The 24,026-nt window shown below is 41.8% G+C and overlaps 2 protein-coding genes across 3 annotated transcripts; one reads left to right on the top strand and one right to left on the bottom strand.

Annotated features, from left to right (window-relative positions):
* Nucleotides 1-1,362: 1,362 nt before the first annotated feature.
* Nucleotides 1,363-20,234, top strand: LOC129861186 (TLD domain-containing protein 2-like). Of its 2 annotated transcripts, XR_008760516.1 has the most exons (6): nt 1,363-1,502; nt 11,889-12,047; nt 12,158-12,253; nt 12,404-12,477; nt 13,114-13,367; nt 19,640-20,234. XR_008760516.1 is itself a non-coding variant. In XM_055932377.1 (5 exons), exons 2-5 carry the CDS (start codon nt 11,988-11,990, stop codon nt 13,247-13,249), a joined length of 366 nt encoding a protein of 121 aa, XP_055788352.1. In that variant the 5' UTR covers nt 1,363-1,502; nt 11,889-11,987; the 3' UTR covers nt 13,250-17,475. The 2 variants fall into 2 exon arrangements, 1 of the variants encoding a protein (XP_055788352.1); XM_055932377.1 differs by lacking the exon at nt 19,640-20,234 and having other exon boundaries at nt 13,114-17,475.
* LOC129861187 (potassium channel subfamily K member 15-like) lies at nt 20,019-23,073 on the bottom strand. The gene is made up of 2 exons (XM_055932378.1): nt 22,222-23,073; nt 20,019-21,902 (listed from the first exon to the last, which is right to left on the bottom strand). The coding sequence occupies exons 1-2, from the start codon at nt 22,502-22,504 to the stop codon at nt 20,893-20,895; spliced, it is 1,293 nt and encodes a 430-aa protein (XP_055788353.1). The 5' UTR covers nt 22,505-23,073; the 3' UTR covers nt 20,019-20,892.
* Nucleotides 23,074-24,026: the final 953 nt, after the last annotated feature.

Raw genomic sequence — 24,026 nt, 5'->3', positions numbered from 1 at the left:
ATCAGAAATACAGTGTAGACATTGTTAATGTTGTAAATGACTATTGTAGCTGGAAACGGCCCATAATCAGTAACCATCACTCCTGTGTTCCAATGGCACGTTGTGTTAGCTAATCCAAGTTTATCATTTTAAAGGGCTAATTGCCCCTTTGCAACTTTGTTAACCCAGCTGAAAACTGTGGTCCTGATTTAAAGAAGCAATAAAACTCCCATTCTGTAGACTAGTTGAGTATCTGGAGCACCAGCATTTGTGGGATTGATTACCGGCTCAAAATGGCCAGAAACAAAGAACTTTCTTCTGAAACTCGTCAGTCTATTCTTGTTCTGAGAAATGAAGGCTATTCCATGTGAGAAATTGCCAAGAAACTGAAGTTCTCGTACAACGTTGTGTACTACTCCCTTCACAGAACAGAGCAAACTGGCTCTAACCAGAATAGGAGGAGTGGGATGCCCCGGTGCACAACTGAGCAAGAGGACAGGTACATAAGAGTGTACAGACGCCTCACAAGTTCTCAACAGGCAGCTTCATTAAATAGTACCCGCAAAACACCAATCTCAACGTCAGCAGTGAAGAGGCGACTCCGGGATGCTGGCCTTCTAGGCCTTCTAAGATTGGATTTTTTGCATTTATGGCAATGGTTATCAACTGTACTACAGGGATGGAACGTAAGTCGCAGAAAATTGAGGTCGTGGTGGCAGCTGCAGATGTCACGACTTCTGCCGAAGTCGGTTCCTCTCCTTGTTCGGGCGGTGTTCAGCAGTCGACGTCACCAGTCTTCTAGCTATCGCCGATCCATTTTTCATTTTCCATTTGTTTTGTTTTGTTTTCCCACACACCTGGTTTTCATTCCCTCATTACGTGTTGTGTATTTAACCCTCTGTTCCCCCCATGTCTTTTTGTGGTATTGTTTGTTGTAAGTGCTTGTGCACATTGTTGTCTGGTGTGCGACGGGTTTTGTACCCATTCTTTATTATTCTGGATGCCGGTGGTTATCTATAGATATATATATATTAAACTGCTCCGGTTATTACCCAGTTCTGCTCTCCTGCGTCTGACTTCGCTGCCACCAGTTACGCACCCCTTACAGCAGAGAGGTATTTGGGTGTGTGAGACTTGACATCAGAAGAGTTGCAGGGTGTGTTAAGTGGCGGTGTCCCATCCTTTCAGGTTGTTGGCCTGAGGTAGGACTAAATAGATTTAAATAGTGGAGTAGGGTGGTGTTAATATTTTTTTTGGAGTGTAGTGTCAGATGGTAGGGTATTTATTTATTTATTCAAGCAAAGTATAAGGGAGTTGTACTCCAATCTAGTAGGTGGCGATATTGCAACATTTATTGGATGCCAACCGCCGTGAAACCTCATCGAAGAAGAAGAACGTCTTCCTCCGGCCTGTGACCAGCGGGCAGTTGTCTTGAACGCACTGAAGTCAGATGACGGAGATTTCGAGTTCCAAGTTGTCTTGAAAGTGACATAAAGACCAAATCACGGAGGACGTGTGTCAAGGTAATTATTATTGTGCGTGAAAATTTGAGCGTGAGACTACCGGGAGTGACAGAATATTCCGTACATCGAAGGTAAACGGTATGCACAATAATAACGCACATTAATCTTGACTAAGCGATCTTTACGCCCTTAAACTTATTCTGTGGGCTTTATAGCATCATGCTCTCTTAGCATTTCTGTACCCAAAATGTGTGAGCTGTTAGTTATAAAAGTGACCATGAACCACAATATGCATATTTATTGCTGCGGTCTATCGCCCCTCAGACGCTTCGTCCCGAGGCTGTTGGTCTTATTGCTGATTATTTAAAACCCTTTCTGGTATCTGAACTGGTTGTGTAGGAGATCAACATCTTGATTGGTTTACACATGCTTCCGATCAGTTTAAGAATCTGTCTTGATTTTAATTTGACTCAGTTGATAATGAAACTCACTCGGTTTTAGTTGTTTTTTTTTAACTAGCAAACTCCTCATTGATTGACCTAATCCTGACTAACTGTCCTCATACAAATGTGTCTAGTGGTGTTTGTGCAAATGATATCTGTGACGACTGCCTTATTGCTTGCATTTGAGAAACCAAAACTGAGCAAAAACGTATTGAATTTTTGTAAATCATAGTGTACACTTTTTTTAGGGCCTCAAAAAATGAGTCATTTTTGGCTAGCCAAGACAGTCAATTAAGTTAGCTAGCCTTGTAGCACATTCACTAATTTGTTTGTAAACAATTATCAAGCTAATTAGCTACCACATGTTCTTGTCAAGCTGTCAACAGAGGAGCTAGTGTAACAGTATAACTTTAAACCGTCCCCTCGCGATCCAGGGACCCTCTGCACACATCAACAACAGTCACCCACGAAGCGTCGTTACCATCGCTCCACAAAAGCCGCGGCTCTTGCAGAGCAAGGGGAACCACTACTTCTAGGTTTCAGAGCAAGTGACGTAACTGATTGAAACGCTATTAGCGCGTACCCGCTAACTAGCTAGCCATTTCACATCCGTTACACTAGCAAGCAACAAGATATGACAAATAAGTCTAAAAACCACTTCAGGGCAAATAAATCAGATTTGAACATTCAGACACAAGTTGCATGACTAGTATTCAGATTTGGATCTCACTTCAAACTACCTACGAAGGGGGTTTGAAATGTGGCTTAAAATATCTGATTCTATGTGGTTTTTGGCTGTACTGACTGCAGAGGTGTGGACTCGAGTCACATGACTTGGACTCGAGTCACAAATATGATGACTTGCAACTCGACTTTTACTTTAACGCCAGTGACTCGTGACTTGACTTGGACTTGAGCCTTATGACTCGACCTGACTTGATACCATTCCCAAGCCCAAATATAAAAAATGGTGCTATTAAAAAAAGTGTGCAGCACATCAACTCTTCATTTAACGGATTACAGTTTGAATCGGACAGCAGCCAATCAAATTGTGCCAGCTGAGAAAAAGTTGTGCGTGGCAGTGCAGAGGAACGTTGGCGGGTGAATTCAGATGGAGCCCTTGGAAAGATGATACTCAAAATGATTATTTTTGGATATAAAGACCACGCTGTATCAACAAAAAATGGATTGCAACTTGCAAAACATGCGGGAAGAAAATTACAGACGGAGGCGCAACAATTTACAACTTTGTTTGACATTTGAAGGTGCACAAAGAATGGTAAGTCATGGCTAATATAGCCGACAGCTATATATTTTATTACTTTACTAGTGTATCATGTAGGCTAACGTAATGTTAAATCAATGAGCCTCCACACAATCAGTCAGTGCGGGAACGTGATCATTGCACCCAAGAATGAGCTACAACTGGCTAGGCAGTTGGTAGCCTAAATCCTGCCTGATGTTACTGCTGTTCCTAAAACCATTGACATAAGTTAGCCCACTGTAACCACACAGTGAGCGAGAGAGTGTGTGTTTGTGTCTGTGTGTTAAGGTTGAGCGATTGTGTGCAAGCCTACATCGCCTGATTGCGCCCCATAGCAATCCTTGATAGTCGATCAATGTGGGGGGCGGTCTTTCTCATGGCTACCAATGTATTTCCACTGAAATATAAGTATATTTGGAAAGTAATAAATATATAGATTTTTAAAAGCATTCATGATTTGCGTAAATGTAATATACTAACTATTACTCTTGTTAAAAATATGAAATTGTATTACATTTGGTGAAGAGCGCATTATGACTTGTTTAGGACTCGAAACTCAAAGTTTAAGACTTGAGACTTGACTTGATACTTGACGGTCTTGACTTGAGACTTGACTCAGACTTGCCTGTTTTGACTTGAGTGCTAAGACTTGAGACTTACTTGTGACTTGTAAAACAATGACTTGGTCCCACCTCTGACTGACTGCCAATGTGAACAAGGCTTTAGACCTCTTAATAAGAAATCCAGCCTGGGCCAAGGTTAGACAAGCTGACTTGTTAGCTGATTGTCAGCTATTTAGGCATTTGAGAAATAGGTGCACTGCCTCGGTTAAACAAGCCAAATCAAACTACTTCCTTAGTGCTATGACAGACTGTTAGTGATCCCTCTAAATTCTGGAAAACCGTTAATTCACTGAAGAGGGGTAATTCCTCTACTTCCCTGCCTAAGCAAGTAGTTTTAGACTCCTGCATTGTTACAGAAAAAGTTAAGATTTGTGATGCTTTTAATCATCATTTTATCTCAGCTGGTTTCCTATTTTAAAGAAATGGTGGTCATGCTGTTCTTGGCCAGTCAGTCGACTGTTCTTCCCATGTACAGCCTCCAGTTGCCTCGATGGATGATCATTCAACCTCACATGACTTGGGAAATGGTCAGGGTTTTTCTTTTTGGCAACTCACAGAAAGAGAAGTTCTTGCTGCCTTATTAGCTATTGACACCAAAAGCTTTTGATACTGTAGTGTAGACCATGTTCTTCTGTTGAATAAGCTGTCCTCTATAGGGTTGTGTACTGATGCTTGTCAATGGTCTCATAATTATCTCAATGACACAACTCAGGCCTTCAAGGTAGCTGGGGTCAAATCTGAGTTCCTTGTATTAAATAAAGGAGTGCCCCAAGGTTCGATACTCGGCCCATTACAGTTTACAATCTATATAAATAACATTGGGAATGCTGTAAAAAAAAATATATATATATATATATATATATATATATATATATATACACACACACATTACCAGTCAAGAGTTTGGACACCCCTACTCATTCAAGGGTTTTTCTTAATTTGTTTTACTATTTTCCACATTGTATAATAATAGTGAAGACATCAAAACTGTGAAATAACAAATATGGAATCATGTAGTAGCCAAAAAAGTGTTAAACAAATCAAAATATATTTTAGATTCTTCAAAGTAGCCACCCTTTGCCTTGATAACAGCTTTGCACATTCTTGGCATTCTCTTAACCAGCTTCATCTGGAATGCTTTTCCAACGGTCTTGAAGGAGTTCCCACATATGCTGAGCACTTGTTGGCTGCTTTTACTTCACTCTGAGGTCCAACTTATCCCAAACCATCTCAATTGGGATGAGGTCAGTGATTGTAGAGGCCAGGTCATCTGATGCAGCACTCCATCACTCTACTTCTTGGTCAAATAGCCCGTACACAGCCTGGAGGTGTGTTGGATCATTGTCCCTTTGAAAAACAAATGATTGTCCCACTAAGCACACACCAGATGGGATGGCGTATCGCTGCAGAATGCTGTGGCAGCCATGCTGGTTAAGTGTGCCTTGAATTCTAAATAAATCACAGACAGTGTCACCAGCATAGTGCCTCCTCCTCCATGCTTCACGGTGTGAACCACACATGCGGAAATCATCTGTTCACCTACTCTGCGTCTCACAAAGACACGGTGCTTAGAACCAAAAATGTCAAATTTGGACTCATCAGACCAAAGGAAAGATTTCCACCGGTCTAAAGCTTCTTAGGGATAAGGTCTATTTTTCTTAATTTCTTCCTGACTGACATGCCCAAAGTAAACTGCCTGTTACTCAGGCCCAGAAGCCAGGATACACATATAATTGGTAGCATTGGATAGAAAACATGTTGAACTTTGTAGAAATGTTCAAATAATGTATGAGACTATAACACAATTGATATGGCAGGCTAAAAATTCAAAGAAAAACCACCAAGAATATTTTTTTTTTGAGATCCCAGGCTCATATAATGGAAAGCTATGAGTCCTATGTAATTCCAGCTCCCAGATTGCAATTCCTATGGCTTCCACTAGATGTCAACAGTCTTTGTTCATTGTTTCAGGCTTGTTTCTTCAAAACAAGCAAGAATTTTGAGTTTTTGTACAAAGAGTCCTGGTACAATATCAGTCTGTCGGCACGCGACGAAGAGGACGAGCGCTTACTAATTTTACTTTTCTATTGAACATGGATACCTGAGGATTAAATAGAAACGTAGTTTGACTTGTTTGAACAAAGTTTAGCGGTAGCTTTTTGGACTCCTTTGTCTGCAAGTGGATTACTGAAATCGATGGCGCCAACTAAACTAATTGGGATATAAAGAAGGATTTTATCTAACAAAACGACCATTCATGTTGTAGCTGGGACCCTTGAGATTGCAAACAGAGGAAGATTTTCAAAAGTAAGTGATTTATTTATTCGCTATTTGTGATTTATAAAGCCTGTGCTGATTGAAAAATATGTTGATGCGGGGCGCCGTCCTCAAACAATCGCATGGTATGCTTTTGCTGTAATGCCTATTGTAAATTGGACAATACAGTTAGATTAACAAGAATTTAAGCTTTTAAACGATATAAGATACTTGTATATTCATAAATGTTTAATCATGTGACCTACTGGACTCAAACAAACTTCAGAATGTCCACAGACTAGCCTTATATATTGCACTCTTGTTTGTCCTGTAAAATCACGCAGTGTAACGTACATTTTTCATAGTTTCAAATTTGCAATAGCTCCTTGGTCATGTCAATTACACACCTAAGAAGCATGCAGTGGATATACACCCATATTGCATAACCTGTAGTCATGTATCTTCTATATTGTTGTACATTATTATTAGTTTGACAATTAGGGGGTTCAGTCCAGTGTTGTGTTTACCCTTTTCTTTAATATTTATCTACAAAAATTGGTAGTTCTAAGTACTTGTTTTTTATTTTTCCACAGTATTTAACAGCGGTACACAATAGGAGAGAGAGATAATATCTCCTTTCATTGTTAATATCAACCATAAAGGGAAAGGGCAAAGTACGGGAGTCATGTTATTGTCCAAAGCAGGGATGGAGAATGAGCTAGTGAGGTAGGCTGCAGTGGATTTGCTGGTCAATACATATACTGAACAATGAACCACAGTAATGGTGTCCAGAAAATCAATTAATAAAAATGTAATATTGACAAATTAAACAGATATTGTAGACCTTTAATCTTGTCCAAAATGTCAACAGACACGTTACTTCAAATAAGTGCAAAACATTTCAGTGTTAACTTTCTCTTTATCCCTGGTTGATGTACACGTCAGAGCCTCTTCAGTGTGGATGGGGTATAGCATACATTTTCAACAACACAGACAGCACTTCCAGTTTGTGTTCTTCACTCTGAACTCTTTTGTCTTCATTTCTAGGCACAGCACATGGAACCACCGTTGGCATGCAAAACATTCAATCTAAAACAAAACAAAGAGTAAAACGTTATAAATAATATCTAATATCAATGCAGTATGACGAATTAGCCATCCATTGTGTTATATCATAACTTGTCTTATATGCCGTCACTGTTGTCAAAAGATTATAAACATGTTAAATAAAGTTACTAACCCAGTCAGTCTTTGGACCACATCCAGGTTCTTTATCAGTGGCACACATGAAGCAGTTGTTGGCTTTGTTGAACTCTGAAATCATAGCCATGAGCTGAACATATGGGTGTCCCACACAACAATAAAAAATGTACATTTACTTTGAATTAAATGTCATTACATACCATGGGCCTCCCGGGTGGCGCAGTGGTCTAAGGCTGTGCCACCAGAGATTCTGGGTTCGAGTCCAGGCTCTGTTGCAGCCGGCCGCGACCGGGAGGCCCATGGGGTGGCGCACAATTGGCCCAGCGTCGTTAGGGAGGGTTTGGCCGGGAGGGATATCCTTGTCTCATCGTGCACTAGTGACTCCTGTGGCGGGCCGGGTGCAGTGCACGCTGACACGGTCGCCAGGTGAACTGTGTTTCCTCCAACACATTGGTGTGACTGGCTTCCGGGTTGGATGGGCATTGTGTCAAGAAGCAGTGCGGCTTGGTTGGGTTGTGTTTCGGAGGACGCATAGCTCTCGACCTTTGCCTCTCCCGAGTCCGTACGGGAGTTGCAGCGATGAGACAAGACTGTAACACCTACCAATTGGGGAGAAAAAAGGGGTAAAAAAAATTCATGTCATTACATACCAGACATTTTTAATATATCCTCAGCCATTTATTTTCACAGTTGCTCCATGTGTTTTTGTGAAGGTTCTATATCAATTTGGGGGGGGGGTTCTGTGCAACTTCCTTGGCCGTCTACACACAAAAAAAAAAAAATGGACCTAATTGTCACATAACAGCTAACCATTCATTTATTGAAAATATAACTATCAAACCTGCATTACAAAGATCCCGCAGCTGAAGGTGTCCTGCTGCATGGTGTGAGTTATTTCCCCTCCTTTCCACTTTATGTCCACCCAGTTGTCTTTTCCATGGCAGGATCTTCTCATTTTGAAGTATTCTCTTTTTTATGTAAACATAATGGTATTCTGATTAGTTATAGGCAAATGAATGCACAGGCCAAAACTGTATGGTGATTTCTTTATCACTATTATCTAGTAGAGGTAATTTCCTTTATGCCCCATTCTACACACAGCCTAAATTATTGGATCTGAACCACTTACAGGACAATAATAAAAGTAGCATATAGGATCAAACCCTATCCCAGAGTGAATAAATGTAGAGCATTTGTAGACTTTAAGAAAAATATTTTAAGGGACAGTTTCATCAGTACGTGCTTAAAGAAAGTCATATCACAAAGATCACAGATGACAGTGCCCACCAAGTCTATGACAATAAAGAATTAATTGTAAGCACCAAAGTGTGTTAAAGTGTGTTTGTCAAAATAACATCTGAAAATGTCAGTTGTTGAACATAAATTGCTATTGCAAATAGAAGTATTATGATATGCAGTTGAGGAATATTCCATTTACCAACACTACATGTAGGACAGACATAAGACATTCCCACATACAGTATACACATACATAGAGGTATTTTTCAGCTATGATTTTTCCACAGCACAGGAGGTAATACACCCTTACAACAATCTACTTTTTGATCTTCTTGACTTCTTATCTGGTAAACTGCTACTGTGTGTCAAGAAAGAGCCCCACTTAGGGGTTAGTGTACTCCAGTAAAAAAGGGCTGGTTTAGATTCAAAACTATTGCCCTGTGTCCTCATTCATAGTAGCATGAGAGTCTAGTCAGTGGTAGAATTGAGTTGGCACTTTATTGGCCCAAACACCCACAGACCCACAAGGTTGAGGTTACTCATGGACAGTAATTAGTCATTATTATTTTTTTTGCCTTGACGCATTGTGTCTTCTAACTGTCCAATAGGATCCAAAGTGTTAGGAAACATTTGTTTCCATAAATACAAAGGATGTCTGTCCTCATACCTTTAGTCAGACTGTAACAACTTTATGATGGGGCCGGCAATGGAGTTCCCATTGACTAAGCACCACGGAGACCAATCAGGAGAGAATACATACAGGTCAAGGGGTGTGTCTGTGCCTTTTGGATTACTCTCTCTTTGCAGAGAACCCCTGTGGTTCAAGTCAAGAGCTACTCTTCCCTTTTCAGTCTGCTCTGCACATGTCTGAAAGTGACACAGTCAGCAGCCAAGAGTTTTTCACAGTATGTCATAAACAATTATTACACTTAGGAATGTATGTAAAATGCTAATATGTATTAAAACCAATGCAATGGAATAACTATAATCCACTAAACATTCTGAACCTTGTTTGAAGTCAGTAGGTCACATGACCAAGGAGCAATTGAAATTAGAAAGTTTACAAATTTAATGTGAAAACGTGTGAGCTGAAAATGGACAAACTAAAGGGTGTGCAATATAGGAGGGTAGTCAGTGGACATTCTGAACCTTGAGGTCAGTAGGTCACATGACTAAGGAGCTATTGAAATTATAAACATTGAAAAACATTGAAAATTCATGTAAAATTGCGTGATGAAAATGGACAAACTAAACAAACTGTGTAGGGCCACTGAATGTACATTCTGAACCTTGTTTGAAGTCAGTAGGTCATATGACCAAAGAGCTATTGAAATTCAAAAATGTAAATAAATAATTTTTAAATAGTGCGGGATGTAAATCGACAAAAACAAAGTGTGTGCAATGTGTGTCTATGCTATCGGGTTATCTACAATCAGTTTTGAACGTTTTAGGAGTAATGGTTAAAGAGCTATTGAAATTTGAAAAATTAGATTTGTCACTATGTTGGCGGTCCCTAACTGCTGTTGGTGGATTTAAGGAAAACTACAGGCGACTGACTATTCATCACTATCCAACATGAAACTGTCTATCTCGGTTGTTTGTCAGAAATCGGTCTTCTCACAAAAACGTCTGTAGCGTCCAAACGGTTTGGCCTACAAACTATTATGACCCCACAATGGTGTTTTCCATTTTGCTCAACGACCCCCACAAGTGTCATGGGACTCATCTGAAGGTAATCCATACAAACTAATGGAAGTAAGAAGATAGTTTTGTGCCCCCTCTCAACGGCTTAGACTTTTAGAGTGTAAAATATTTAACATGTGTAGGCTACAGTGTTGTTGTGCAATAGTAGCGCTACATAGCCTATTTAATCTCATAGCCTACTATACCAAGGCAGGAGATAGAAACAGTCATGTGTTTGGGTCATGTTGCATGTGACAGATTCTCCCAATAATTTGTTTACCCGCACACAAATCCTAGAATCTCCACCAAACCAGAATTTAGTGAAAAATGTAAACAAGCTTGATAAAGAGGCCCCTGACACCCAGGGAGAGGGCACCACACACCAGCGAGGTGATTGGCAAAAATACGGGAGCAACGATTGGCTGACTGGCTTGTCAATAAATACCCTGGTGCAGCCTTTTTTACGCATTGATTGGTCAGGTTATATCCCATTACATCATTAGTGTGTGATTGCGGCCCATAATTCGAGGCCTTCCTGCATGTGGGCATTCTGAGCATCCCATTGGTTCCTGCACTAATAGAAGTTCAGGAATGCCCACATGCAGGTGTAGCAATATTGATGTTACACAGGAAACGGAAACCACTTGTTTACTTACCTACTTCATGTACTGTAGCTGGTTAACAACATGCTCAGTAAAGTTTGCTTAACTATACTGAACAAAAATGTAAATGCATCATGCAACAATTTCAACGATTTTACTGAGTTACAGTTCATATAAGAAAATCAGTCAATTGAAATATTCATTAGGCCCTAATCTATGGATTTCACATAACTGGTCACGGATGGTCACAGATACCTTTTTTTTTTTAAATGGGCCTCACAATGGGCCCCAGGATCTTGTCACAGTATCTCTGTGCATTCAAATTGCCATTGATAAAATGCAATTGTGTTCGTTGTCCATAGCTTATGCCTGCCCATAACATAACCCCATCGCCACCATGGGTCACTCTGTTCACAACATTGATATCAGGTACTGCTCACCCACACCACGCCATACACGTGAGGCTGGTTGGATGTACTGCCAAATTCTCTAAAGCGACGTTGGAGGTGGCTTATGGTAGAGAAATCAACATTACATTCTCTGACAACCGCACTGGTGGACATTCCAGTAGTTAGCATGCCAATTGCACTCTCCCTCAATTTGAGACATCTGTGGCATTGTTGTGTGACAAAACGGCACATTTTAGTGGCCTTTTATTATCCCCAGCACAAGGTGCGCCTGTGTAATGATCATGCTGTTTAATCAGCTACTTAATATGCCACACCTGTCAGGTGGATGGATTATCTTAGCAAAGGAGAAATGCTCACTAACAGGGATATAAACACATTTGTGCACAAAATTCGAGATAAATAAGCTTTCTGTGCGTTTGGAAAACTTCTGGGATCTATTATTTCAGCTCATGAAACATGGGACCGACACTTTACATGTTGCGTGTATATTTTTGATTTATTTATATATCTTTGTCTGTCATGACTACAAAGCATATTGAAAAAGCAGGACGCCCCCGAAATGCAGGCCGCAGTTGCACCATTCTCCGTTAAATCAATGCATCACATGTGCAGTGGTAAATTATTGCTGTGCTAAATATGCTCCCTATACAAGTCATGATAAATTGCCACATGAATATCAGTGATACAAATATTAATGTCAGTGTAATTCCCTGTGGTTTCCAGCTAAATGAACATCTTCCTGCCCGGCTAGAGCAGTGCCCCTGGTCTCTGGTATACAGCACCCAGAGACACGGCACCAGCCTGGGCACTCTGTACAAGAGCATGGGGGGCATGGACTGCAGCACCAGTACCCTCACTGTCATCAGAGACAACTGTGGACAGGTGAGGAGAAGCTGAGGCCTTTTACTTGCCTAAACCAAGTTCTCACCTATGCCATAAGGCTGTCTGGGATTTTTATCCTTTGCTCTGTAAACTCTATTTCTTTGTCCTAGGTGTTTGGTGCATTTTGTCCCACTACTCTTCGAATCAGTCTGTCATACTATGGAACAGGACACACATTCCTCTTCTCCTTCTCTCCACAACTCCAGGTGAGATATCCCTATGTCGAGTCTCAGTATCACTGGCTTAGGGCTGGATTCAATCTAACCTAAATTACCAATACTGTATTACTGCATCATGAGTGTTGCTGTTTCCAAACAACAACTGATACCAAGCTATGATCATTGTTTATTTTCCAGGTTTATGAATGGAAGTTTAGTAACTCCTTCTTTGTGAAGGGAAGTCCAGACTACCTGGCATTTGGTGGAGGAGGGTAAGTGAAAATAGGTCCGCAATCATTAATAAACTATAACTACTAACTGGGCAAAAACTGGTGGAATCAACATTGTTTCCACGTCATTTCAACAACAAGAAATCTATGTTATGACGTTGAATCAACGTGGAAAACCATTTGGATTTTAATTAAAAAATCATTGACTAAAGGACATTTAGTCTTTTTTTCACCCAACTTTTAACCTAAATCGAATGACATGGTTAATTTTTTGTTGATGATTTCACGGTGAAGTCTCATTAGTTGACAACTCATGTAAATCAAAACTGGACTTTGAAATGACGTCTGTGCCCAATGGGTAGGGCCCTGTGTTTGGCTTAATCATGTCACATGACCTGGATTTTAACCTTTAAATAAAATTGTCCTTTTTTATGTCAGATGGTCCAGCAACATCCTCAGACAATTGCTTTCATTTTAGATCTAATTATGATTTCAGGAATAGTTGTAAAATAAATGTTAAAATCCTGATCATGTGACATAATTAACCAAAACCCAGGGCCCTAACTATAATTCAACAGAATATGGAAGTAACTAGTGGTCTAAAGGAGTGCTTGAAAGTTGAGGAATTATGCTCTCTTTTGTTTCTCTCCTCCTCCTCCTGCTCTATCATGCTCTCAGGGGTCTCTTTGGCCTGTGGTTAGATGATGGCCTGATCCGTGGGCAGAGCCAGAGGTGTGACACATTTGACAATGACGTGTTGTCCTCCTCTGACGACTTCCTAATCAACGACCTGGAGGTTTGGGCCATCTCCTGAGACAAGGGACTGCATGCTACTGCTTACTTAAACATTATACAACGATTGTGACAGTGGATGGAATTGAAAATGACTGCACCTCTCATCTGAGGATCCAAAGCGTGGCTCCCTGTGCAAGGTGATTCAACTCCATCACCTCAATTTTTTCCATTACAAACAGATAAGGCCCCTAACTCACCAGCTTCAGAAGCATTGGGAAAACAGAAATAGAGTACTACTGGCCTCTGGTGTTCAATGATTTAGACCGTGTGTAATAATCACGCCTCTCTGTTGGCCTTATTTTCTGCTTGGTATGTCTGTATCATTCAGTGGAGATCTGGATTACTTCAGAAATACTCTGCTGGGAGTTAAACAATTAAAGGACAGTCAGATTAGCACAGCTGACTGGTCAATCTCAATCAATAACACATGATGAGGGAAGTTGTCTTTATAGGCAAAGTGCCCAGTGACCGTTGATTTACAACTCTAGAGGGCGCCCTTGTCACAGAGCTCCTTTCTATCTCGCTCTCTTTCTATACATTACCTTCAGAAAGTATTTACACCCTTTGACTTTTTCCACATTTTGTTGTGTTACAGCCTGAATTAAAAATGTATAAAAATATATTTAAAAAATTGTCACCGGCCTACATACAATACCGCATAATGTCAAAGTGCAATTATGTTTTTTGATTTCTTTTGACAAATTACTTACAAATGTAAAGCTGAAATGTCTTGAGTCAATAGGTATTCAAGCCTTTTGTTACGGCAAGCCTAAATAAGTTCAAGAGTAAAAATGTGCTTAACAAGCCACATAATAAGTTGCATGGAGTCTCTCTGTGTGCAATAATAGTGTTTAACAACCTTTTTTGAATGACTACCTCATCTCTGTACCCCACCTATACTATTATCTGTAAGGTCCCTCAAACGAGCAGTGAATTTCAAACACAGATTCAACCACAAAGACCAGGTATTAGTAGATGGTATTAGTAGATGGTATTTTAAACAGACATTGAATAATATTTTGAGCACGTGTCAAACTCGTTCCACTGAGAATTGAGTGTCTGCGGGTTTTCGATCCTCTCTTGTCTAGGTTTCAATTTAAAACAAAAACCAGCAGACACTAGGCCCTCCATGGAATGAGTTTGACACCCCTACCTTTGAGTGAGGTGAAGTTATTAATTACATTTTGAATGGTGTATTAATACACCCAGTCACTACAAAGATACAGCAGTCCTTCCTAACTCAGATGCCGGAGAGGAAGGAAACCGGTCAGGGATTTCACCATGAGTCCAATGGTGACTTTAAAACAGTTACAGAGTTGAATGGCTGTGATAGGAGAACATGGAGGATGGTTTAACAACATTGTACTCCACAATACTAACCTAACTGACAGAGTGAAAAGAAGGAAGCCTGTACAGAATAAAAAATATTCCAAAACATGTATGTTGTTTGCAACAAGGCACTAAATTAATACTGCAAAAATTGTGCAAAAGCATGTTGTGGTTAATTTCTTTACTCTCAAATGAGTAGACAAACTTATCACACAAGTCAGAGTTATACTTAAACTAAATCTTTATTCACTTATTAATAAGGGAGCAGGTCAATACTACACACATAAAGTGAATCGATTGAGAGCTCTACGATAATGATGGCTGTACGACGAATCACCCTCAGATGATTCGTTGAGAGCCACGAGACAAATGTACAAAGGTATTTTATAGCCAAGATACACCCCCTTCAGTCTACATGACAAACAACAGATGTATGGAATGGGTCACAGGGTTAAGATTTGAATGAAAGATACTTATAATTCACATCAGACAATATCTGCTGTAAAAACTGTTCTCATTGTGTATAAACCAGGTTCTGGCCCTGGAGTCATCGCTCTCTCTGGTACCTTATAAAACAGAAACATTAACTCATGCTCTGGAATGCATATTACCCAAAGACATCGTAAATCTCCTGTCAGTGTTAAATCTCCCAGAGGCCCACTTTCAGTTCACACAGACACAATATAGTTATAAGAACCCTCTTCTGTTGCATAAAACAACCATTTGATGGAATAAAAGTATTATAACATTCTTGTAATTGCTCTCACAGGCAATTCACTTTTTGCCCTGAATACAAGATGTTATGTTTGGAGCAATCCAATGCAACACATTACTGAGTACCAGTCTCTATATTTTCAAGCATAGTGGTGGCTGCATCATGTTATGGGTATGATTGTAATCGTTGAGGACTGGGGAGCTTTTCATGATAAAGAAACAGAATGGAGCCAAGCACAGACAAAATCCTAGAGGAAAACCTGGTTCAGTCTGCTTTCCACCAGACACTGGGAGATTAATTCACCTTTTAAGCAGGACAATACCCTAAAACACAAGGCTAATTCTACACTGGAGTTGCTTACCAAGAAGACAGTGAATGTTCCTGAGTGGTTGACGCAGATTTAAGTAAAAACTATGGCAAGACCTGAAAATGGATGTCTAGCAATGATCAACAACCAGGGCTTGAAGAATTTGGAAAAGAATAATGGGCAAATGTTGCACAATCCATGTGTGGAAAGCTCTTAGACTTACCCAGAGACTCATAGCTGTAATCGCTGCCAAAAGTGGTTCTAACATGTATTGACTCAGGGGCTTGAATACTTATCTAATCAAGACATATTTGTGTTATATTACAAAAAATATATATTTTTATAAATGTTAAAATTTGAATTAAATCCATTTTAATCCCACTTTGTAACATAACAACATGTGGAAAAGTCAAGGGGTGTGAATACTTTCTGAAGGTACTAAACAGTGCATTCGGAAAGTTTCCAGACCCTTTCACTTTTTCCACATTTTGTTACATTACAGCATTAGTTACATTTGTTACATTTTTTCCCCCTCATCAGTCTACACACAATATACCATAACGACAAAGCAAAAAAAGGTTTTGAGAATTTTTTGCAAAATGTATTAAAAATAAAAAAACAGAAACCTTATTTGCATAAGTATTAAGACTCTTTGCTATGAGACTCGAAATTGAGCTCAGGTGCATCCTGTTTCCATTGATCATTCTTCATGTTTCTACAACTTGGTTAGAGTCCACCTGTGGTAAATTCAACTGATTAGACATGATTTGGAAAGGCACACACCGGTCTATATAAGGTCCCACAGTTGACAGTGCACAAAAACCAAGCCCTGAGGTCGAAGGAATTGTCCGTAGAGCTCCGAGACAGGATTGTGTCGAGGCACAGATCAGGGGAAGGGAACCAAAAAATGTCTGCAGCATTGAAGGTCCCCAAGAACACAGTGGCCTCCATCATTCTTAAATGGAAGAAGTTTGGAACCACCAAGAATCTTCGTAGAGCTGTCCGCCTGGCCTAACTGAGCAATTGGGGGAGAAGGGCCTTGGTCAGGGAGGTGACCAAGAACCTGATGGTCACTCTGACAGAGCTCCAGAGTTCCTCGGTGGAGATGGGAGAACCTTCCAGAAGGACAACCATCTCTGCAGAACTCCACCAATGAGGCCGGTATAGTGAAGTGGCCAGACGTAAGCCACTCCTCAGTAAAAGGCACATGACAGCCCACTTAGAGTTTGCCAAAAGGCTACTAAAGGACTCAGACCATGAGAAACAAGAAGCTCTGGTCTGATGAATCTAAGATTTGAACTTTTTGGCCTGAATACCAAGCATCACGTCTGGAGGAAACCTGGTACCATCCGTACGGGGAAGCATGGTGGTGGCAGCATCATGCTGTGTGGATGTTTTTCAGCGGCAGGGACTGGGAGACTAGTCAGGATCGAGGGAAAGATGAATGGAGCAAAGTACAGAGAGATCCTTGATGAAAACCTGCTCCAGAGCGCTCAGAATCGCAGACTGGGGCGAAGATTCACCTTCCAACAGGACAATGACCCTAAGCACACAGCCAAGACAATGCAGGAGTGGCTTTGGGACAAGTCTCTGAATGTTCTTGAGTGGCCCAGCCAAAGCCCAGACTTTTACCCGATCAAACATCTCTGGAGAAATCTGAAAATAGCTGTGCAGCAATGCTCCCCATCCAACCTGACAGAGCTTGAGAGGATCCACAGAGAAGAATGGGAGAAACTTCCTAAATACAGGTGTGCCAAAATTCTAGCGTCATACCAGAGAAAACTTGAATCTGTAAGTACAAAGTACTGAGTAAAGGGTCTGAATACTTATGTAAATGCTATATATATATAAATATATATATATACACTGCTCAAAAAAATAAAGGGAACACTTAAACAACACAATGTAACTCCAAGTCAATCACACTTCTGTGAAATCATACGGTCCACTTAGGAAGCAACACTGATTGACAATAAATTTAACATGCTGTTGTGCAAATGGAATAGACAAAAGATGGAAATTATAGGCAATTAGTAAGACACCCCCAAAAAAGGAATGGTTCTGCAGGTGGTGACCACAGACCACTTCTCAGTTCCTATGCTTCCTGGCTGATGTTTTGGTCACTTTTGAATGCTGGCGGTGCTTTCACTCTAGTGGTAGCATGAGACGGAGTCTACAACCCACACAAGTGGCTCAGGAAGTGCAGTTCATCCAGGATGGCACATCAATGCGAGCTGTGGCAAAAAGGTTTGCTGTGTCTGTCACTGTAGTGTCCAGAGCATGGAGGCCCTACCAGGAGACAGGCCAGTACATCAGGAGATGTGGAGGAGGCCGTAGGAGGGCAACAACCCAGCAGCAGGACCGCTACCTCCGCCTTTGTGCAAGGAGGTGCACTGCCAGCGCCCTGCAAAATGACCTCCAGCAGGCCACAAATGTGCATGTGTCTGCTCCAACGGTCAGAAACAGACTCAATGAGGGTGGTATGAGGGCCCGACGTCCACAGGTGGGGGTTGTGCTTACAGCCCAACACCGTGCAGGACGTTTGGCATTTGCCAGAGAACACCAATATTGGCAAATTCGCCACTGGTGCCCTGTGCTCTTCACAGATGAAAGCAGGTTCACACTGAGCACATGAGCACATGTGACAGACGTGACAGAGTCTGGAGACGCCGTGGAGAACGTTCTGCTGCCTGCAACATCCTCCAGCATGACCGGTTTGGCGGTGGGTCAGTCTTGGTGTGGGGTGGCATTTCTTTGTGGGGCCGCACAGCCCTCCATGTGCTCGCCAGAGGTAGCCTGACTGCCATTAGGTACCGAGATGAGATCCTCAGACCCCTTGTGAGACCATATGCTGACACATGCACATTTGTGGCCTGCTGGAGGTCATTTTGCAGGGCTCTGGCAGTGGTCCTCCTTGCACAAAGGCAGAGGTAGCGGTCCTGCTGCTGGGTTGTTGCCCTCCTACGGCCTCCTCCACGTCTCCTGATGTACTGGCCTGTCTCCTGGTAGCGCCTCCATGCTCTGGACACTACGCTGACAGACACAGCAAACCTTTTTGCCACAGCTCGCATTGATGTGCCATCCCGGATGAACTGCACTACCTGAGCCACTTGTGTGGGTTGTAGACTCCGTCTCATGCTACCACTAGAGTGAAAGCACCGCCAGCATTCAAAAGTGACCAAAACATCAGCCAGGAAGCATAGGAACCGAGAAGTGGTCTGTGGTCACCACCTGCAGAACCATTCCTTTTTTGGGGGTGTCTTACTAATTGCCTACAATTTCCACCTTTTGTCTATTCCATTTGCACAACAGCATGTTAAATTTATTGTCAATCAGTGTTGCTTCCTAAGTGGACAGTTTGATTTCACAGAAGTGTGATTGACTTGGAGTTACATTGTGTTGTTTAAGTGTTCCCTTTATTTTTTTGAGCAGTGTATATACACACACATTTTCAAAAATGTCTAAACCTGTTTTTGCTTTGTCATTATGGGGTATTATGTATAGATTGACAGGGGATTTTTTTTAATCCATTTTAGAATAAGGATGTAACAACAAAATGTGGATAAAATCCAGGTGTCTGAATACTTTCCAAATCTACAGTATGTGCACGGGCCTCAAGCCAATAAATCATCAAGGCCATTAATACAGTATCTTTCTAAAATATCTTATTGAGATTCTCTTTCTGACTCTTTTATCCTAACTTTTTCTGTGAAGTGAGAGAATCAATAGCATCTGGTAATTGACTTCATGCACAGAGCGTCTTATTCAGCACAAATGGGAAGTCCATGGAGAATTAGTTCTCTTGTTAGTCACATCTGTGTTTTTTGAGCCATAATAAACTGTTCTACCATTGTGTGTGTGTGCGCGTGTGTGAAACTACACATGACCATCAAGCAGTCAAATGGTCTCAGTCTTGGTTCTGGGAGCATGTTATCTCTATTTGAGATAGACAGCTAGTTGTAGAGTTTATTATATAGAAATGTTAAGGGATTGGGGGAAAAACATCTCAAATATGCATTATTTTCATTTTGTTTATGATTCCTTCTCTTCTTATCCAGGCTGTATCACATCCGGCCGTGATTGGGAGTCCCATAGAGCGGCGCACAATTGGCCCAGTGTCATCCGGGTTTGGCCGGGGTAGGCCGTCAAATGTAAATAAGAATTTGTTCTTAACTGACTTCCCTAGTTAAATTAAAAAAATATATAAGAATATTTTGTCAACATCAAGACAGGGCTTCGCAAGATTAAAAACCAAACCTGATTATAAATTTCAATGACAGTTGCAAGAAAAACAAGATTTGTCTCATCTGAAAACATAATATGGTTTAAAGGCCCATGGAGCATGGAAATAAATAGGCTTACATATTTCTGAAAGGTCTTGCTACATATCAGGCATGTGCTACATCCATAAAATGTAAATCAACACATAGAAGGCAAACTGTCTCTGTGCATGTGTTGTGCATTAGTACAGGAAAATGTATGCAGGGTTGTTTTTAACCTCCTGCTATAAGGACAAGTAATATGATGATTTATATATGTCATTGATATGGTTAATTAAAGGCCATTGCTACCATATTCACGTTCCTATCTATTAATGTCCTCATTAAAACATAATTCCATTAAAGGCATGCAATATGAAGTACTTTCCACAGAATCCGCAGCAACCATCACGCTGAGGACCTGCTTTACTCGTGTGTGTGTGTGTGTGTGTGTGTGTGTGTGTGTGTGTGTGTGTGTGTGTGTGTGTGTGTGTGTGTGTGTGTGTGTGTGTGTGTGTGTGTGTGTGTGTGTGTGTGTACTTAAAAAACAATCATAATGCCCAAATATCTATAGTGATAGTCATTTGCATCATTACATTTTTGTTAATATAATTATCATGCCGTGTATCATCTCAATCATGCATCTCCACTATTATTTGCATGCAAAACAAATCTATAATGCAGATAATAATACTAATAAACAATCCAGGAGGGAAAAATATTGGGGGAAAAACAAGCAACTCACAGAGTATTACAATAGTAAGTGAATTGATTCACAAGATACATCTCCAGCGGCTATAATGCAAAAACAACTTAAATTCATCCTGTATAACTACAGCATTGTAATCATTTGATTAGGGAAAATAGGTTCTAAAATTCCTGTTATAAAACAGATTATCTTGCCTCTGCCAATACTTTACACCAATTTATTTCTAATCAAGTGTGTGCATCTACAGTGTTCTACAACACCTTGCCTATGTAGTGTATTAAAATATGTATAAAATACTTTATTAATCCAACCGTTACAAACAAATATTCTGTCCCACGTGGTGCTACACTGACTTCCTCCGGCAGCAGGGGTACTCCCTGAAGTTGTGCCCAAGCGAGAGTGTGCTGCCTGGGGACGAGAGTCCTGTGTTGTCTCTGGGGCTCAAGCTCTGGATCCTGTAAGAGATGGAGTTGTAGTAGACCGAGTTCATGTTGCACCCAGGGTGCTCCCTGTGGGAAGGCAGGGGGCTCTCACACACCTCCAGATGGTAGCACATACAGGAACACAAGGAGCCCAGGGGAGACTCAAGCCTTCGTCTGCCAGTGCCATGCAGCTGTAAATGCAGCCTCTGCCTGCAGGGGGCACCCCTGTCCCTATCCTCCTGCTCCTCTGCTGGAGAGGAGATGAGGTTGGTGCGGCTAGTGCCCTCCTCCATGGGCAGGAAAAGATTGATGTGACTGCGGCTCTGCCCCATCCTGTCCCTCTCCCTGATCCTAAGCACTCCTCTGCCCTGTCCTGGTCCTCCTCCATGGAGCCCCATGGTCAGCAGGCCCCTCTCTCTCTTGATGGAGGCCCTCTCCTGGGCGTCCCTCCTCTCATCCTCTGTGTTCATGGTGAGGAAGCGCAGCACTACCAGGTTGAGGAAGGCTCCTATCACTGTCAGTCCAACCAGGATGTACATGAAGCTGAAGGCCACATAGGGCGTCTTCTCCTGGAGGTCCTCCTTCTTCTGCAGGGCCACAAAGTCCCCAAACCCAATGGTGGTGAGCGTGATAAAGCAGTAGTAGTAGGCATGGAAGAAGGTCCAGGCCTCATAGTGGGAGAAGGCTGCTGCCCCAACACACAGGGTGCCTATGCAGGACAGGAAGCCCACCAAGACCATGTTCTCCATGGACACCTCAGTCCTCCGTAACCCTAGGCACTGCTTGGCCCTGCGCAGGAGATTGCAGACAAACGTGTTCATCCTCTCGCCCAGGCTCTGGAACATGACCAGGGTGAGCGGGATGCCCAGCACAGCATAGAACATGCAAAAGACCTTCCCTGAATCTGTGCCTGGAGCTGCATGGCCATAGCCTGTGGAGATAGATGGCCACCCAGAGGAACACTCAGTTACTCTTTACTGTGTGTTATTGTAGACTAATAATGATGCTGTTGAAGCCAATGGTTAAGGGATGCCGAGAATAAGGAATAACATGCTACGATATTCGGTGTACATCTGCAATGTATTAAATTAGACTTTAAAATAGGCAAATGGCTGGCTCTTCTGTACAGTAGCCTATTTGCCGATGCAGAACACTGCAGATACACTGTATTATAAAACAATTCCCTGACACCTGTAACACTATAACTCAGCCATGACAAAAGTAACCTAAGAGAAGCTAGCAAAACTTGCCAATGGTGGTGATGACCGTGATGGCAAAGTAAAAAGACCCGGCGAATTTCCACTGTCTCCCGGCGCGGTGGGGCTCCGCTTGCAGCACCACCCGCTCGATCTCCCGGTAGTCGTCCTCGGAGAAGCGGTATTTCTTCTTCATCTCAGTGCGCTTCAGCTCAAGGATGCGTCGGCGGGAGCTCTCCGTCTCGGATTCCAGTGCGTCGAACACCGCAGCGCCCACCAGCAGGTAGGAGAACATGCAGAGGATAAGAGACAGGGTCCGCACATTTTGCTTCTTCATCTTCAAGCCCTCGGTGCGGAGAAACTCTTACAGGTGGGAGTGGTGCTCACTGTGGTTTAGCTCTCGCCTCTCTGGCTGTGGCGTAGAATCAATCCAACAGCAGGTGTGGCGTGGGGAGGAGGTGCACACAGATAAAAGAGGAAGTGTATGGAAGGTTTCAAATGTAGGCAACGTTGGTTTCTTTTCCCCTTCCAAAAATCGTGCGCTCATTAGGCTACTTGAGTTCAATGTAGATAATCATTGTCGTCAATTACATTTCGATTATTCCCACAATAAAATTTTACTGCACTTAGTCTGTAGTTTCTAAAATGTTCAATCACCATTTTCTTCCATGTATATTCTAGAATGTTGACAGATAATCATTGTCCTCGAGATGTTTGAGATCCAACGCATTCAGTCCAAAAGATAAGTTCCTCCAGCGTTTGCATCCCGTGTGTGCATGCGTGATATGAGAGCCTATAGGCTAGATTAGAAAATGTCTGACTTTATTATTTTACAAAATGCAAAGGTTACTGTTGCGCCTGGTTTTCTATTGGAGTATCCAAACCTACTCACATCCAACAAGTGTCCCAACACAACCCTATAAACCCACATAATAAAACATTACATAAATCCCCAAGCGCCCACGGAAAGTAAAAATGCGAACCACATGGCCGCACTCTCTCTCTTTCACTCAATATTGAGAGTGCTGACTCTCCGAATGAAAACATTCAGCACCATGGATAGCGACTAGTGGAGGCGAGCATTGGCGACCTGCGCATTGGAACTCCTTTCATCAAATCAAATGTTATTTGTCACATACACATGGTTAGCAGATGTTAATGGGAGTGTAGCGAAATGCTTGTGCGTGTAGTTCCCGACCGCGAAGTAATATCTAACAAGTAATCTAACAATTCCCCAACAACTACCTAATACACACATCTGCTCAGGCTGAATGAGAATATGTACATATACGGATGAGTGATGGCCCGAGCGGCACAGGCAAGGTGCAATAGATGGTATAAAATACAATATATACATATGATATGAGTAATGTAAGATATGTAAACATTATTAAAGTGGCATTATTTAAAGTGGTATTGTTAAAGTGACTAGTGATCCATTTATTAGTGGCCAGTGATTGGGTGTCAATGTAGGCAGCAGCCTCTTTGAGTTAGTGATTGCTGTTTAGCAGTCTGATGGCATTGACATAGAAACTGTTTTTCAGTCTCTCGGTCCCAGCTTTGATGCACCTGTACTGACCTCACCTTCTGGATGGTAGCGATGTGAACAGGCAGTGGCTAGGGTGGTTGTTGTCCTTTTGATCATTTTGGCCTTCCTGTGACATCGGGTGCTGTAGGTGTCATGGAGGGCAGGTAGTTTGCGTTGTGCAGACGACACCACCCCCTGGAGAGCCTTGCGGTTGCCGTACCAGGCTGTGATACAGCCCGACAGGATGCTCTCAATTGTGCATCTTTTAATTTTTTATTTCACCTTTATTTAACCAGGTAGGCCAGTTGAGAACAAGTGCGACCTGGCCAAG

The sequence above is a fragment of the Salvelinus fontinalis genome, chromosome 8 (genome assembly GCF_029448725.1).
Source record: "Salvelinus fontinalis isolate EN_2023a chromosome 8, ASM2944872v1, whole genome shotgun sequence".
Classification (NCBI taxonomy): Eukaryota; Metazoa; Chordata; class Actinopteri; order Salmoniformes; family Salmonidae; genus Salvelinus; species Salvelinus fontinalis.
Note: the sequence above shows the minus strand (reverse complement) of the source record. Positions and strands in the feature narration are given on the sequence as shown.

What these genes read in the sequence shown, in the direction of transcription:
- LOC129861186 (XM_055932377.1), top strand. Translation starts at nt 11,988, where the DNA reads ATGGGGGGCATGGACTGCAGCACCAGTACCCTCACTGTCATCAGAGAC. An exon ending in CCTTCTCTCCACAACTCCAG is followed by an intron (nt 12,254 to 12,403) that starts GTGAGATATCCC and finishes TTTATTTTCCAG; the next exon opens with GTTTATGAATGGAAGTTTAG. An exon ending in CTGGCATTTGGTGGAGGAGG is followed by an intron (nt 12,478 to 13,113) that starts GTAAGTGAAAAT and finishes TCATGCTCTCAG; the next exon opens with GGGTCTCTTTGGCCTGTGGT.
- LOC129861187 (XM_055932378.1), bottom strand. Translation starts at nt 22,504, where the DNA reads ATGAAGAAGCAAAATGTGCGGACCCTGTCTCTTATCCTCTGCATGTTC. An exon ending in CACGGTCATCACCACCATTG is followed by an intron (nt 21,903 to 22,221) that starts GCAAGTTTTGCT and finishes CTATCTCCACAG; the next exon opens with GCTATGGCCATGCAGCTCCA.